Source organism: Oryx dammah, unplaced genomic scaffold, assembly GCF_014754425.2.
Source record: "Oryx dammah isolate SB20612 unplaced genomic scaffold, SCBI_Odam_1.1 HiC_scaffold_6, whole genome shotgun sequence".
Taxonomy (NCBI): domain Eukaryota; kingdom Metazoa; phylum Chordata; class Mammalia; order Artiodactyla; family Bovidae; genus Oryx; species Oryx dammah.
In genome coordinates, this window is record NW_024070190.1 from 42,968,204 (window position 1) to 42,983,129 (window position 14,926).

At 41.9% G+C, this 14,926-nt stretch overlaps 1 protein-coding gene across 4 annotated transcripts in view; it reads left to right on the forward strand.

Moving 5' to 3' along the window:
• The window catches only part of RHOBTB1 (Rho related BTB domain containing 1), a 79,094-nt gene extending 65,012 nt beyond the window's left edge, over window positions 1-14,082 (forward strand). For 2 of the 4 annotated variants that reach the window (XM_040242304.1, XM_040242305.1), the window contains 4 exons: window positions 5,583-5,733; window positions 8,533-8,621; window positions 11,289-11,394; window positions 11,903-13,902. In XM_040242304.1, the coding sequence (XP_040098238.1) occupies window positions 5,583-5,733; window positions 8,533-8,621; window positions 11,289-11,394; window positions 11,903-12,072 (516 nt within the window). In that variant the 3' untranslated portion in view covers window positions 12,073-13,902. The other 2 variants (XM_040242303.1, XM_040242306.1) reach the window with 2 other exon arrangements.
• Window positions 14,083-14,926: the final 844 nt, after the last annotated feature.

Below are 14,926 nucleotides of genomic sequence, written 5' to 3' on the forward strand. Positions count from 1 at the left end.
CCTCAAAGAAGGGGCACGCTGTCTTATAGAAGTTGGAGACAGTGAGAAGTATCTTCAGTCACTTAAACCTGGGCTTGACTCTGCCAACAACAGATGAGGGATCTTAAAAAGCCACCTTCCTGTGCCTCAATCTCCTTATCCTAAAGGTGAGAGATGTACTGGGTCATGCTCAAGGTCCCCTTGATCTGTAAAAGTCCCTGAGGCTCTCTGCCCTAATGGACCTCAACTCTAGGGTTTGTCACCTCTAGGGAAACAGAGATGGAGCAAAGGGTCTCTCAGAGTACTTGTTACATCTAGTAGAAGCCACTGGGTCACTTGTCAAATTCTGGCCCTATCTCCAAAAAAGGGATATTATTAGAGCAGAGCAAGCAGCATCTTGGAGACCTTGTATCTCCACCTCTTCACAAGCTGTTGGAAAAGAAAGAAAAATTCCCTTCAAGCATTTCTAACTTGTGTCTAAAGGTAGACATTTTTTGTTGAGTTTGGCAAATATTTCTTATCCATCTTTTAAAAATATATTTGGGGACACCGCATCAAGCTTATTGTCCTAATGGGCTTATTTTTGCTTATCTCAACATCTCTTCAAACTTTTAACAGAAACACAGAAAACAGTAACTAACTTCAAAGGGGAGCCCTCACACCAGAAATCTGAGCACTCCCCTTTGTGACCCAGGAGCCTGCATTTGCATCCCCAAGTAGGGAAACAGAATCCTGTAATCACAAGCCAGGATGGCTGGCTGTCAGTAGGCCACCCTCCTGCTTTCAGAACAGACTGCAGCTGCTCCTAAACCAGCCTCCAGCCGAAGACTGTCTGCTGTCTGGGGAAAAGATGTTAGAATTATCCTGATGACCTCTTCTGATGTTTGCCAGCCTTCGTAAACCAGGAGGTCCTTACCTGCAGCTAAATGAAGTCTTTACTCTACCATCAAAGGTGTCTGGGAGCATCATTACCAAGACCACAGCAACTGGCAGAGGCTACCCAGTGAACGGACTGTGGGGCTCAGATCCCTGATCCTCTGCATACAAGCTGTTTGGCCTTGGGCCAGTGATCACCTTTCTGAGCTCCAGCCTCCCTATCTGGAAAATGTGATCATAACCCATAATATGGTTGCGAGGTGTGAGTGTCAGTACCTATGAAGCACCTCATAAGCACTAAATGCAAAATAACATCAGCCTTATGTGGGTGCTGGCGGCATTGATGATATTCTTGCCCTCTTTGTCAAGAAAATTGGGGGACGCCGCCAATTAAAACCTCATCCAACTGGCACAGCACCACCTTCAGTAATCTCTCAAGATAAAAGAGCCCCAAGACTCGCTTCCCCTCTTTTTCCAGCTTGCCGAAGTATGTGCCCAAGGATACCTGCTTGTCACCTGGCAGAGAGCAGTTGATCGAGGTCCAGGGCCCAGGCATAAAGAGACACTGTCAGAGCTGACCTCACTGATGCTAATCCCCTTTATCCCTTCTCAGAATGGATTGTAATTGTCTCCAGATTAAAATGTGCAGGAGAGATGACCAAAACAGAAACTTGGCGGCCTATGTGAATGCACACGGGTCTGTTCGTGTCACAGCCTCTCTCTGGGGTGGCGTCTGTTTAGCATCACCCTGCCCACCCCCCTCCCCACCTCAAGGACTAGGTTGCTCACCACTTAGAACTACAGCTGAGCCTGATACAGATGTGTAGTTTCAACCCAGCTCAAAACACAAAGGCCATAGAACCAAGCTACCAGAAGTCTATACCAAGACACCTGATATATGAAGAATGGCATGAGCTGCGGATATGTCCAGTCTTTCCTGCCCCTCCTCATGTCCAGGGTACACGGAAGTGTTCTGTTATATAGTTATGAACTCTAGTCTCAGCTTGAGCTTGGGCAAGAGACCGACCCTCTTTAGACCTGCGTCCTCATCTCTAAAATGGGGACCACAAGAGAACCATCTCCAAAGGGCAGGTCAGTCATGAAAGTATGTGTGTAAAGCATCAAATTAGGTGCCTAAAACATACAAAGGCTCAAGCGATGTCAATGACTATTTTCCTGGAGGATTCTTGTTAAATTGTTTCCACGAGGAGTTCAAGGTCTTTGTCCCCTGGAAGTCCCCAGGTAACAAACAAGCCACCTAGTCCCTTCCTAAACTAGCAGAGTGTGGTAGAGATGGTTATGGAGGTAAGAAGAGGTACTTGGGTGAAGTCTCAGTAAATGTTCTATGGTTAATTCAGGCCTGTATATGCATGGGCCTGTGCTTTCTAGGCCATCTTTTTATCCTTTATTGTTTTGTGAAAATCTGATGTCCCCCACAAAATTCAACCTTTTTTTTTTTTTTTGCATTAATAGAATTCACATGCATATCCAGAAAGGAATAAAATATGCTCACTGATGTTCTTTTAACTTTTTTTTGTCATTTAATATTTAAGACACTGTATTTTACTTCTATTTTTCTCATTACTTTTAATGTAACAGTAAGCATAATTCTCTCCCCAGAGGCACTCAGCAAGTGGTTCATTAAAAATGCATGCCCATGTTGTGGTAAGCAATGCTCTGGATCTAGAATACTTTCTCATTCTCTATGAGACCATCTCTAATTATAAGCCTAATAGTCTGAGCTGATCTTTGCCATTAAAATTTTAAACCAGCTAAACTGGAATATGGGTCATTGTTTACAGTAGCATTGTATTCTTATTTTTTTTAAAGCTACATTCAGCAGGTAGGGCACAACAGTTTTAATTCCATTTGTTTTATTTATATTATTTTTTGAAGTTCTATAAAAATGGTCTCTCTGTTGCTACTCAGTTTATTAGTAATGTTGAAATCTCAGGGGAAAAAAATCAACAGCGAGGGAAAAAAAAAGTGCATGTTCTAAAATGTTGTTTATTTTCATTTGTTGGTTACTTCCGAGGATCCCTAACATTATTTCCAAAAAGAGCCATTGCTTTTATAAATAAAAGTGTTAGTGTTATATTAAACATGAAGGAAACAGTAGGTCATAGATGCTTACAAATGTCAGAATGCTCTGAAGACATTGGGAGTGTTGGGGCAGGGCTGCTTCCTGGAATCTATCATCTCCTGATGCTAAAAATAATTTCTTTTTATTTAGGATGTCCATTTTGCCATTACTGAGAACACAATCTTAGAAAAAATTGCTTAAGTCATCTGAGTATCTTCAGAGTCCATAATCTTAGTGAAGAAAAAGCTTTAGATGTCATCTATTCCAAATCTCTCCCCTGTCACAGATGAGGAAACTAAGGTTCAGAGATGGTGAATAATTTGTTAAAGGTCACACAGCATTTTAGCAACACATCTCTGGGCCTTCCCCAGCCCCTTACCCTGTCTTTCAAGCTAATATTTTCAGAAACATCCCCATCCCTGAGAGTACAGGTATTCACAGGAAGCCCTGGGACTTTATTTATAATCACTAACACTTTAGAGCACTTAGCACTTCATAAAATGTATGTTTTTTTATTATCACAATGGCCCCAATTTTAAAGTTTCACAATTTAATTAACTTCCAATTATTTAAAAATTGTGCTAATCTAAACACCATTCTAGAGAAATCAAATTTTGCCATATGTAATTTGCCATGTTTTCCATATGCTAAAAGTTCATGTCTATGTAAGATAAATGCATGTATACATAAATGTTTATCCATACAAATATAACTGTGTTAGATTTACTGGAATAGCAATTAATTACAATACAATGGCTTCTGTATTTTAAAATGATATCAGATATAGTTTCTACTTGCCAGGTTTTATTTATTATTGTAGAAGTTATGCTAAAAATTTGAAACTATCATACTTGTCAAGTCATTGATGGGTAGCAATCCACGCAGCTTATTATAGAATCACAATTGTTCTCACTGTGTCTGAGAGAGGAAGAGTAATTTTCATAATATTTCTAGGAATTTTTCTGGGCTCTCTCTCTCATACACCTAGGGAAAGCTCTGTCCGAGAGGATATTCCCTCTCTGAGATGGTTGGTGGCTATGCAGGAAAATTATATAGATGGTTGCTATAGCTAAACAATTATAACCACACCATTAGCAGACTGAAGTGGCCACAAGCCCCTTGTAGATTGTGGAGACAATTTATAAACAAATATATATATACACACACAGACAGACTTATACATACACATACATACATATATATATATATATGCACACACTTATACATACAAATATAGAGAGATTAAAATATATAATATAGATGTAATCATATATAACATACAGATATAATCATGTCATACATAAATGTAATCATAAATATAATTTTTGTATGCTATACATGCCAGAATTAAGTCTATAACTTTTTATCCTTTTGAACTCAGAAATCTAATTCTTGAAAACTGTTAGTGAGATACAGTGCTGTATTATAGCTTTCTTCCTTACCATGAAGGGTTTCCAGCCCTGCACAGCAGTTCCAAACATGACTTTAGAATCTTATTTCCTGGGTTCAAATATCAGTCCCAGCTTCCTAGCTCTGCAACCCTGGACACCAGACTTAACCTCCCTGAACCTCCATTCACTTATCTGTAAAATGGCAAAAACAAGTCTGTCCTTCCTAGGGAGGATATAAGGATCAAAATATAATGCATGTGGAAAGCTTATTAGCACAGTACCTTGTGCATAGGAGGCCTTCTATTAGGTTAATTCTTATCATCATTCCAATAGCAAGTACTCGTGGCACCATTCTCTATGATGCCAGGGCACGTCTCGTGGAGTTAGAAACCTCAGATGAAGAACAGCTGCTATAACGTGTATATCCCTGTTGATCCAGGCCCAGCCATTCAGAACTCTACTTCCCAGGCAGTCCCTGGCTCCTCAGCAGACTCTAGCTTGGATGAATATGTGCAATAACTACAGGTGCTCAGGAGGAAGATTAGCAGGATCCTCCAGGGAACAATTCTCATACCTAGCCATTCCCCAAGATGTCCTAAGCCAAGCTCTCTCTAGATTCTCTGCGTCTACTGATACCTGATAACCTTCCAGTGGTTCCAAATCTCTGTGGTTGTGCCACAGGAAAAATAAAGTGTGTCTGTCCTGCTAACACATACTTTTTAAATTTTTTATTGAGGTATAGTTGATTTCGTGCTAGTGTTTACTGATAGAACGTTGGGATCACGCCGGTCACTGTGGCAGCTAGGATGGTTGCTCATCGTCTTATTTTGACATCTTAGAGAGCTGGGCTCTATTGTGTCTCAGCAACAGTGCGGACTGCAGCTCTCCCCAATACCTGTCACGTTGCTAGGAGATTTCTTTCCCCACAATAGAGTATTATAAGGTACTTGGCAAGGAGGACCTATAATGTCATCATACATTTACAGCCCATTTGTCTGATTTATAAGCCCAAATAGCTATTTAAAAATTCCAAATCAGGCTTTGTCAGGCAGCCCCACTCTTTTGTCATCCACAAATCAAACTGTTATGTTTACAGCTGTAAATAGTGAGTGACTTCTCCGCACAGCCTCAGAGCAGGTGTCCCAGACTTGCTAATAATGAATCACACGGCGGGGATATTTACAAGCAGTGTAGCCTGAAAATGTTCCCACTGTTTTCTTCAGCAGAACTTACCTTTTCAAATAACATTTCAGGTATATCTCCCAAACATAAACAAGATGTCAATGCAGGCAGTACTGGATTATCTCTATACTAAGCAGTTGTCACCTAACTTGGACCTGGACCCACTGGAACTAATTGCCTTGGCAAACAGATTTTGCCTGCCACACTTGGTTGCACTTGCAGGTAAGGCTGATGACTCAGGGCCATGTGGTATCTGACTGTCATATTTATCAAAATGACATTTAAGCAAAAAATAATACTTCCAGGGAATACAAATTAAATTTTTATCACCCAACATAGGACTGTCTTGTACAGGGTGATATGAACTGATCAAATGTATCAAACAGCCCCAGTTCAATTCAGCAACTGTTTCTTAGGCACCTACTTTGTATAGGTCCTGCTGATACATATAGAAGGCAGTAGTTAAGAACATAGGCTACAGATCCAGATCACTTGGGTTCAGGTCTTGGCTCCACTATTTACTGGCTGGATGACTTCATACTTGATTTAATTACTCTGTATCTCAGCTTTCTCTCTCTTTAAAATGAGGATAATGATATTCTACCATAGAGTTGTTATGAAGATTAAATGAGTTAAGATATATATATATATATATATATATATATATAAAGAGAGAGAGTCCTGAGAACAGTGTCTGGCACCTAGTAAGCATTATGTAAGTGGTTTTCTTAAAGCTATTTTAGAAAATGTTCTGACATTGTCAAGATCATTTTGGGAAAAAGAGAAAAAAGGGAGACTTGATTTAACTTCACAGAACCTTATGTATCATTTCTAGATTTGCTCAGTTGGTAAGCCAAAGCAGATCTAAATAAGATATATGCTTTCAAATACCCTTTTCTTGAATTTAAACCTTCTGTTTCATTTACCAGAGTTGTTGATTAGCGGTAAGGGTGCTACATTTAGTTGACTCATGTTAACCAGGAAAGCAGGATAGTGCCTGTTTTGTTCACTGGCATATCCTCTGTACACAGAGAAATGCCTGAGCACAGGAGGTTCTCAGTAAAAGTCTGTTGAAGCATTAAATGAAAATGAAGGAATGAACAAACCAACCAGCCACCCATGCCCTTGACTTCCTGACAGTATCTTTAGAAAAAAAAAAAGATTTATTTCTCTGCACTCCAAGTTTCTACCATGCTCAACCAACTGGAGATCAAAGTTTTCTCCTCATCTTCCTTCTTCACCAGCTGGATAACAAGAAATAGTATTGCTATTCTTTTTTTTTTTTTTTGCCACACTGCACGGCCAAGTGGGATCTTAGTTCCCTGACCAGGGATCTAACACGCAACCCCTGAACTGGAAGCATGGAGCACTAACCACTGGACAGCTAGGGGAGTTCCTGCTATTCATTCTTTAACCTGTTTTTAACCAATAAACCTGAAGTCATAGATTCAAATGAGTATTGCTGCTTTTTCAATACTAACTCTAGGAGGCTACGGAAGGCAATTCTTTTTTGAATAAGTAAGAATCTCAAGCCATTTGACTATCCAGTTTTTATAAGTATTGTCCTTTGAGGATAAAGTGAACTGTTTTACATAGTCAAAAGTAATTTGGAGCCAAATCTGTTGAACAGGGTTTGTGATCAGTCTTGAAGGAGGGCCATTTTTGCTTAAATATTAAGGGTGGTAGTGAAACCATGGGACTGCCCTCCAGGAAAGAAACTGACCCAAAGAAACATTCTGGTGTTAATTACAGACTTCTATGTATGTTTATTTTTCTTAGTAAATGTTATTATTAATGGTTATGATTATTTAATATACATCTTTCTAAGATGATTCCTTTAATCATTTCTATAGTATTTGCTGTTTAGTGTAAGTATAGAGTGTTTGGAACAGAGTGTTTAAAAATCAGTTTCTGGGGTGAAAATGCCTTGCAAGCCAAACTATCATTTAACACTTTGGAGTTACCGAAAATTTAAAACCCAGTGACTCCTCTGGAAGATTTAGTTACAAATAGTTCTTTGTCTGTCAATCCAGCTGAGGAAGGTTGTGTCAAAGAAACCATCCCAAACTTGAGACCATGTTGACTAGGTAAGAGACATATAGACTAACAAATAAGCACATAAAACCAGAGCAGAAAGTAAACAGAGTTTGGACAGTATACTAAAAAATTAAATGTGATGCTAGAGATGAAAAAAAGCATCAAGGAGCTGGAAATGCTGGGCTAAGACTGTACCCACTCATGTCAAGGCCAGAGGCAGGCAACAGCCTAACAGAGACAAAAGGCAGCTCAGTTGCAGAACCAGAGCCTGAATTCGGCATAGAATCCTAGAACACAGCTTCCGAGCAGAAATGACAGTCCCATCTAGATCTGTGTGACTTGTGGCTGAAGATCGCCCCACTCTTAAGAATCTAAGAGGTTGAACAATATGTCCCTCGTCTGCTGCTGCTGAGACACACATACACACTAGCAGTTTTAATTCCCCATCTGGACTCATTACTGTTAGCCTCTCCACGGTCAGAGAGTGTTGAGAATTGGAGTGATATGAGTGAGGAAACCATCAAACAGGAAGATACAAGAGTCTAGAGGATTCTAGGCAGGTCCTAGCCTGCCCAGAGCAGCACTCTCAAACAGAACTTGCAATGATGGAGACTTCCTGTGTCAGCGTTCGCCAGTACACGTGACCACTGAGCACTTAAATGTGGCTAGTGTAGGGCTGAGGACCTGAATTTTTTATTTTGTTTAATTTTAATTAAGTTTAAATAGTCCCTGGAGGCCAGTAGTTACCATACTGGACAGAGGTGGTCTGGAGGACTCTGGCTATTTCAGAAAGGCTAACAAGTGTCCCCAGAGTCTGCAGTGCGCTGACTCGAGCCATGACTTGCCATACTGAAAGGCCACACATCAGAGAGGGCCCTTGCTTCAGTGCACATGGAACTGTGTCCCCGTACCTCCTCCCCTCTGAGGTAACCCCAGATGGCAGCCTCCAGGCACTAACATTCTCCTGCTCCCTCTTCTCCCCAGAACAGCACGCCGTTCAGGAGCTGACCAAGGCCGCCATGAGTGGTGTGGGCATTGATGGGGAAGTTCTCTCTTACTTGGAATTGGCCCAGGTTTGTAGCACTTTCCCTTTCACCTTTTCAGTGTATTCAACCAGTTCTGATAAAACATTCCACTGTTGCATCTGAACAAATAAAGATGTCACCACTGAGTCACAGAAGCCCCCTGCTGGGTGCAACAGAAAAGATCTGAGAGTTTTAAGTTTCATGCACTGTTCACCCTGCTGGGCTTCATTTGAAAAAACAACAAGGGCCCTGCCCCCACACCAGCCCCTTTGTGCCCCGCCCCTCCAGAGGCAGCAGCTTCACATGTGGGAGAACAGCTCAGGGCATGGGAGGGGAAGGCTCCGTCTCCTTTTTGAATTCTCAGACATGCATTGCCTGAGATCAGACAGTTTCTAGAATTCCGTGAAGTCCTGGGTTGCCTCCGACCTCACTGCAGCTCTCCTGGTTTTCCTTTTTTTTTTTTTACATCAGCACTTGTTACTGTTGATGTTGTGATTCCATATCCCAACAAACACTACCCTCTTCCTCTAGAGAGGGTCAGAGATCAGTCTTGGCTTTGTCTCTGTATAATTTAAGGCACAAAGTTAAACGCTGCCTCTATTTCCTCATCTGTTGGAAATGGGGATGGTAATTCACCCTCTGTCAACCTTACTGATTATTTTGAGAAACAGCTAGGAGAGAATGTTTCAGAAAGAGCATCAAAGAGGGGAAATCCTCTCATAATACAAGGCACATAGGTGGAGTTATCTAATCCCTGACCTAGACTTACAGGCCACGAGTTTACACTCTGAAGGAACTAAGAATAAATTCTTCAGACTTTTCTCTGACCTATTGGGTTTGGCTTTCTTTGTTCCCTGTCTTGGTTAGGGCAGTGGTTTACTAACTCTTACATCAGGCACTTCAAATCGGCATCTGTCAACTGAGGAAGAGAAGGAGGCAGGCCTACATCACATGTTCCTCAGGCCACTCTTGACTGTAGCCCTGAGAGACCCTTCAAGAGGGGAAAATGTGGATCAGGACTTCACAGCAACCTGCTCTTTCTGACTCAACATCCAACAAGGATTTGTTATTTCCTCTCCTTCTACCAGGCACCACCTTAGATAAGAGGGCATGTAGATTCTCTGCCCTTGGGGCCATCATAGGCCACTGAGAGGAACAGACACAAGCACAGATTATTAAAATCCAGTGTGAAAAACAACCTCATAGAGGTTACAAGTTAAAACCGAGAGCAGACGTCAACTACAGTGAAGTCAACAAGCCCCCATCAACACTGACTGTCCACGTTTGGAATTTGGGGGTGTTTTGAAACAGGACTAGGGGAGAACTTATGACTTGTGCCCCTCCAGTAGGTATTCCTCCTGGAAAACAATCAAATGACCCAGAATCTCCTATAGGCCAGCCCAATGGAGGTAATATAGCAGTTGTGTCTATCTTTTTACTTTCTGTTGCCACCCTGTCCCCTCCCCTGACCCACACATAACCCAGGAAGGAAATAAAATCATTCCTGCTAAGCTCTGAAAAGCCTTGGAGGAGGCCTTTAGGATGGAGCCTCCAGTATCTTAGCTCATTCATTAGACTCTAACCCAGGGATGCACTGGGAAGTATTTAACTGTCAGCTTGGGGATAGCAGAGACCGTGATCTGTTGCGTTTTCCAGTCTCCATGGTGTAAATACCCCACCTGCCCAACTTGTAACAACTCAAATTCACTGAGCTCAGAGTAGCAAAGAGCTGCACTCAGTGACGCTTTCAAGCAGGTACAAGCCAACTCCAGTACAGCACTGCTCTAATCTGACTTTCAGGGAGAAATCGACTATCAAGAGAAGTTGGAAGCACTGGCTAAAATTGTCTGTCCTGCTGGGCTTGTGATCTGCAGAGAGTTTCTTGAATTAGTTTCCAGGGACGTTGGCTTCTCTCTTGGCCTCTGTTCAGGGCATTGACAGGGGCCTCAGAGGAAGCATGCTGTGGTTTCAGGGGTTCAGCTGCTCAAAGGAGCATCAAGAGTAACAGGCAATAGAATGGATGTCCGAAAGAGGCCTGGACAGAAAGACTGAGGGACATGAGAGACCTTCCAAATTTGGGGACAAGATGGGGAGTTAACTATGGATTTTTGTGCATCAGGTCTTTTGCAGACACAGCTACCTCAGCTGCCATGGTCCTGTGCATCTTCTCAGAAAGGAGAGAGTGCATGGAGTGTCTGGCTCCCTCCCTCCCTGCCCACATTGCCTGCTCTTCTTATGTAACCAAAAGGACAGGTATAGGACAGTCACACATGCCATAGTCTCCACTTTCAGATCACTGGCCCCAGCCAGCTGAGCTCTGACATGTGACACGGAGGATTCTGTTGCCGAGGCTTCCTTAAACAGAGATGACATTGCTGCTTTCTGCTACAGGCTGGTGCCTTCCAGAGGCCATGACCGCTTATCATTAGAGGGCAGGTGTGAGGGGAGGGGGAGAGAGGCAAGGCAGACTTTAAACTCCTGATACAGTGATTATTTTTAGTGCACATATCCCAGAGGTGAGAGGAGTATGTCAATTACTTGCATGTGACTGGTGTGGAAACTGTGGCCAAAGTCAAAACACTAGTCAAAACAACAGGTTTCTGAATTAGTCATCTGGGCCTTTTATTTCTTTGACCCCTACCATGACTTTTTATTTCTTTGTAGTCCCACTTAAGAAAATAGAGGTCTGACCCCCTTTTGGTCACTTCCCTGCAGTTTCACAATGCCCACCAGTTGGCCGCCTGGTGTTTGCACCACATCTGTACCAACTACAACAGTGTTTGTTCCAAGTTCCGCAAGGAAATCAAATCGAAATCTGCAGGTGAGGCTGTCTGGTCCCCATCTGTCCAGTTCTCATCGCCTGTGACTGAAGAGTTTCCCTTCACCGCCCTTGAGAAGGAACATGGACAGCCCCCGGCTCACGGAGAATTCCTTGTGGCCATATGGCATTCACAGTTTCATGTGACGTGCGTGACCCAAGGAGTTGTGTGTTGGATATTCTCTCTGGAGAACTTCATGGCTGGGGGGATTTGTGTGGAGATGGGTGGGAAAGGGGTTGTTCAGGGTGCCCTGCTGCAGAGCAAGCAAAGATTGTTGGTTCACCCTTGTCCGGGAAGGCAAAGGGACCTGGATTCAGGCTCTCTGTGTCCAGCTGTGTAATTTTAAACAAGTGATTCCACTTCTCAAAACTTTTATGTCATAATCTGCCACTGTCCCTACTCAGCGTCCCTGCTCACTGGTTAGTTGAGAGGATGCACATGATAATCATCTCAGACTAGCCTAAGCACAGAACCTAGCAGGTATCATCATCTGCACCTTTTCTTCCCCAGACAACCAGGAATACTTTGAGAGGCACCGCTGGCCTCCCGTGTGGTACCTGAAGGAAGAAGACCACTACCAGCGTGTGAAAAGGGAAAGAGAGAAGGAAGACATTGCACTAAATAAACATCACTCGAGAAGAAAGTGGTGCTTCTGGAATTCATCTCCAGCGGTCGCCTGAGGCGGAAGAGGAAAAAAAAAATCAGAAATCTGACACACCACTCTTAAAAGCACTACTGTAAAATGAGTCTTATTTTTAGAGATAACATGTAGTTCAGGTTTCAGGCACTGATCTTCCTCCACTTTTGTGCATTTATCTTTGTTGGGATCAAAGCACAAGCTCACCATCAATGAGCCTGGACAAAAAGGGAAGCTGACGCTCACTGCATTCCTTAAACTTATATGTATATTTTTTGTTAGAAGGCTTAATAAACTTTAGTCTGTTATCTCATTTCTTTTTATACAAAGGAAAAAAATCCAGCTTTCATGTTTCGAATTCCAAATTGGAAAATATTTTTATACGGTCTCTTGTAAATGAAAATACTGTGTATTACTTTATTTTACAGGACACACATTAACCATGAAGTCGCCCTGCGATTCTCTTTGCCCACAAGCATTATTACTTAATTAGAGGGATATCCTTTTGTCGTGAAGTAAAGGGTTGGAATGAATTCCCCAAAGTACAAGTTAGGGAGTGTTTCATCTTTGTTCTGCCGAATAACATTGGTATAATTACCAAGTCAACTCCAAGAATGTGTATTTACAATATTTGCTGTGTGAGTGCTAGTAATTATATGGTTATATGTGCCATGTAAAATATAGTGATATCAAATCTTCCGTTGTTTAAAATGTCTAGATTTAAGAGGATAATCTTTATAATCATTAGAAGGGCTTATTAAATCCCAGCATTATCCAGGGCAAACTCTCTGGTGGACCTGAATACGAAAGATACCAAGAGCGCTGGTGTTTGGATTGCTGTGTGAAGATACCCGTCTCTCAGTGTTCCTTGAACTTGCCATGTTTCTGCATGCAGTTTTGCCACTGACTTGAATTGAGATGGGCAAGGGGAAGGGTCCCCGGACTCTGTCCCCCTCATCTGCAGACTTGTCACATCTCCCCACCAGAAACAGGCTTCCTCAGGTCTCTCACCTGCGGCCAACTTCACTTTGTAAGACCCATGTTTTTAACTCTTCCCAGGGAAAATTCACGTTGCTGCAGAAGTAGACCAAGGCAGACCACCCACCCCTGCTGAAATTCAGTGGGAGGGCCTGTGAAGGCACAAAGCTGGAGGCTGGGTCGTCTAAGGTCACTGCACTCTCCAACGCAGACGGGAATTTTACTCCAAAAATCTAGGAAATGGTGCTATTGTGAGTTAGTTCTGACCCTTTGTCATTCTGAGTTTTCAGTGTTAAAATAGAAAGTATTGAGCAGGGGGGGCTTTTGAGAGGCCATCAATCACTGCTTCTCTGTAAATTAAAATGTTACAGCACTCAGAGCATTTTAAGGCCACAGTTCCATACCTGTTTTGGGATGTTGTGTGGTGGAGGCTCGGGCTTATTCAATTCGGAGGTCAATTGACTGATACTAAAAGCTGTTGATTTTTTTTCTAGCTTTCAGAAGTTAGAAAAGAGACAGCTGAGTCCAAACTCCAATGTTAACAACCAAATATATTTGAAAATCTATCCAGATTACAGATAAGCACTTATTACTGGCAGTGAATACATACCAGTTAGCAAAATTGGGAGAGGCCCAGAAATGTTATCACTCTCTCATGACAAAGGACTGGGCAGTAGAGTAGGGAAGGATGGGCTGATTGTAAATGCATCTACCTTAATTTTGGGTCGATAGGTTGTAAGTCATGAATGGAAGGAGAAAGGAGACAGAATGAGAGGAAGAATCAGCATATATCCCATCATAGAACGGTAGAAGCTGAGTTTTCGATGACTAGTCAGAGTTGAATTTATACAACCAAAGCTCCCGTGTGATTGTAATCTTGCCAAAATGTAATGGACATAGAAATGAACCTGGGGTATAAGCAATAATATCCATTAGTGTTATCAGCTACTGTAACCAAGTGGCTGGTTCATTTGGTTGACGCTGATTATGGCCTTTAACCATGGTGGTTTGTTTTGTGTTTTGGTTTTTATTTCACAAAAAGCCAATAAAATTGTTTAGCTATAAAATGCCTCCAGTTTTTGTTGTTGTTGTTGTTCTTTAAGGACTACCGTCATTATTGTGTGTGTAATTTTCATTGCTTTTTAAAAGAACTATCAAAGCTTTAAGGGTGCTGGGTCATGGGGTATGTGTGCTTCAAGAACAAAGCAGCCTGAATGACTGTCATCTTTGTCTTTAGTATTGCCAGCAGATTGTAATACCATGATGTAAATGAGGGGTCTGGCTCTTTGATTTTGGCTAATATGGTTATGTCATTAGACATGGTACACTTTTGGGAAAAAAAAACAAAAATGTCTCCAAGCCTAATGGACTTGTCTTAATCTGATTTGAGGTGATTCTACCAGCAATTAAGTCAAAGTTTGCATTGAAGGGCTCATGAAGAACAGTCTTCTTCGGAAGCAGATCTGAGAAAGCCTTTAGAAAAATTTATAATTAATCTCCAAACTTCTACATAGTATATTTGCCCAAGCTCAGAAGGAAGAAGGGTCTCCAATGAGGTCTTATGGGGGATTTTCTGAGTAGCAAATGCCCCATGACTCTATGGAAAGGAGTTAACAACTATAAGACATAACTGCATGAAGAAGACAGTTTCCAATACGTTTGCACACCCTTAAAGGTGGGTGGTCCAGACCAGGCACCTTTTATCTAATACATGCCAGTGAGGTCTTTCCTCTTGAAAGTCTTGGTCTAAGTTTCTGGCAAACCATTAAGGATTTCAGCAAACCTGTATCAGCATTCTAGGAACCACAAATTTTACTGGTTTAGCACTAACTCAAGTATTTTCATTGTAGACATTCACAAGCAAGAATTCTATGCTCCTAAGATTTTTTTCCCATTTGCTTCCATTGTATGGTATATCA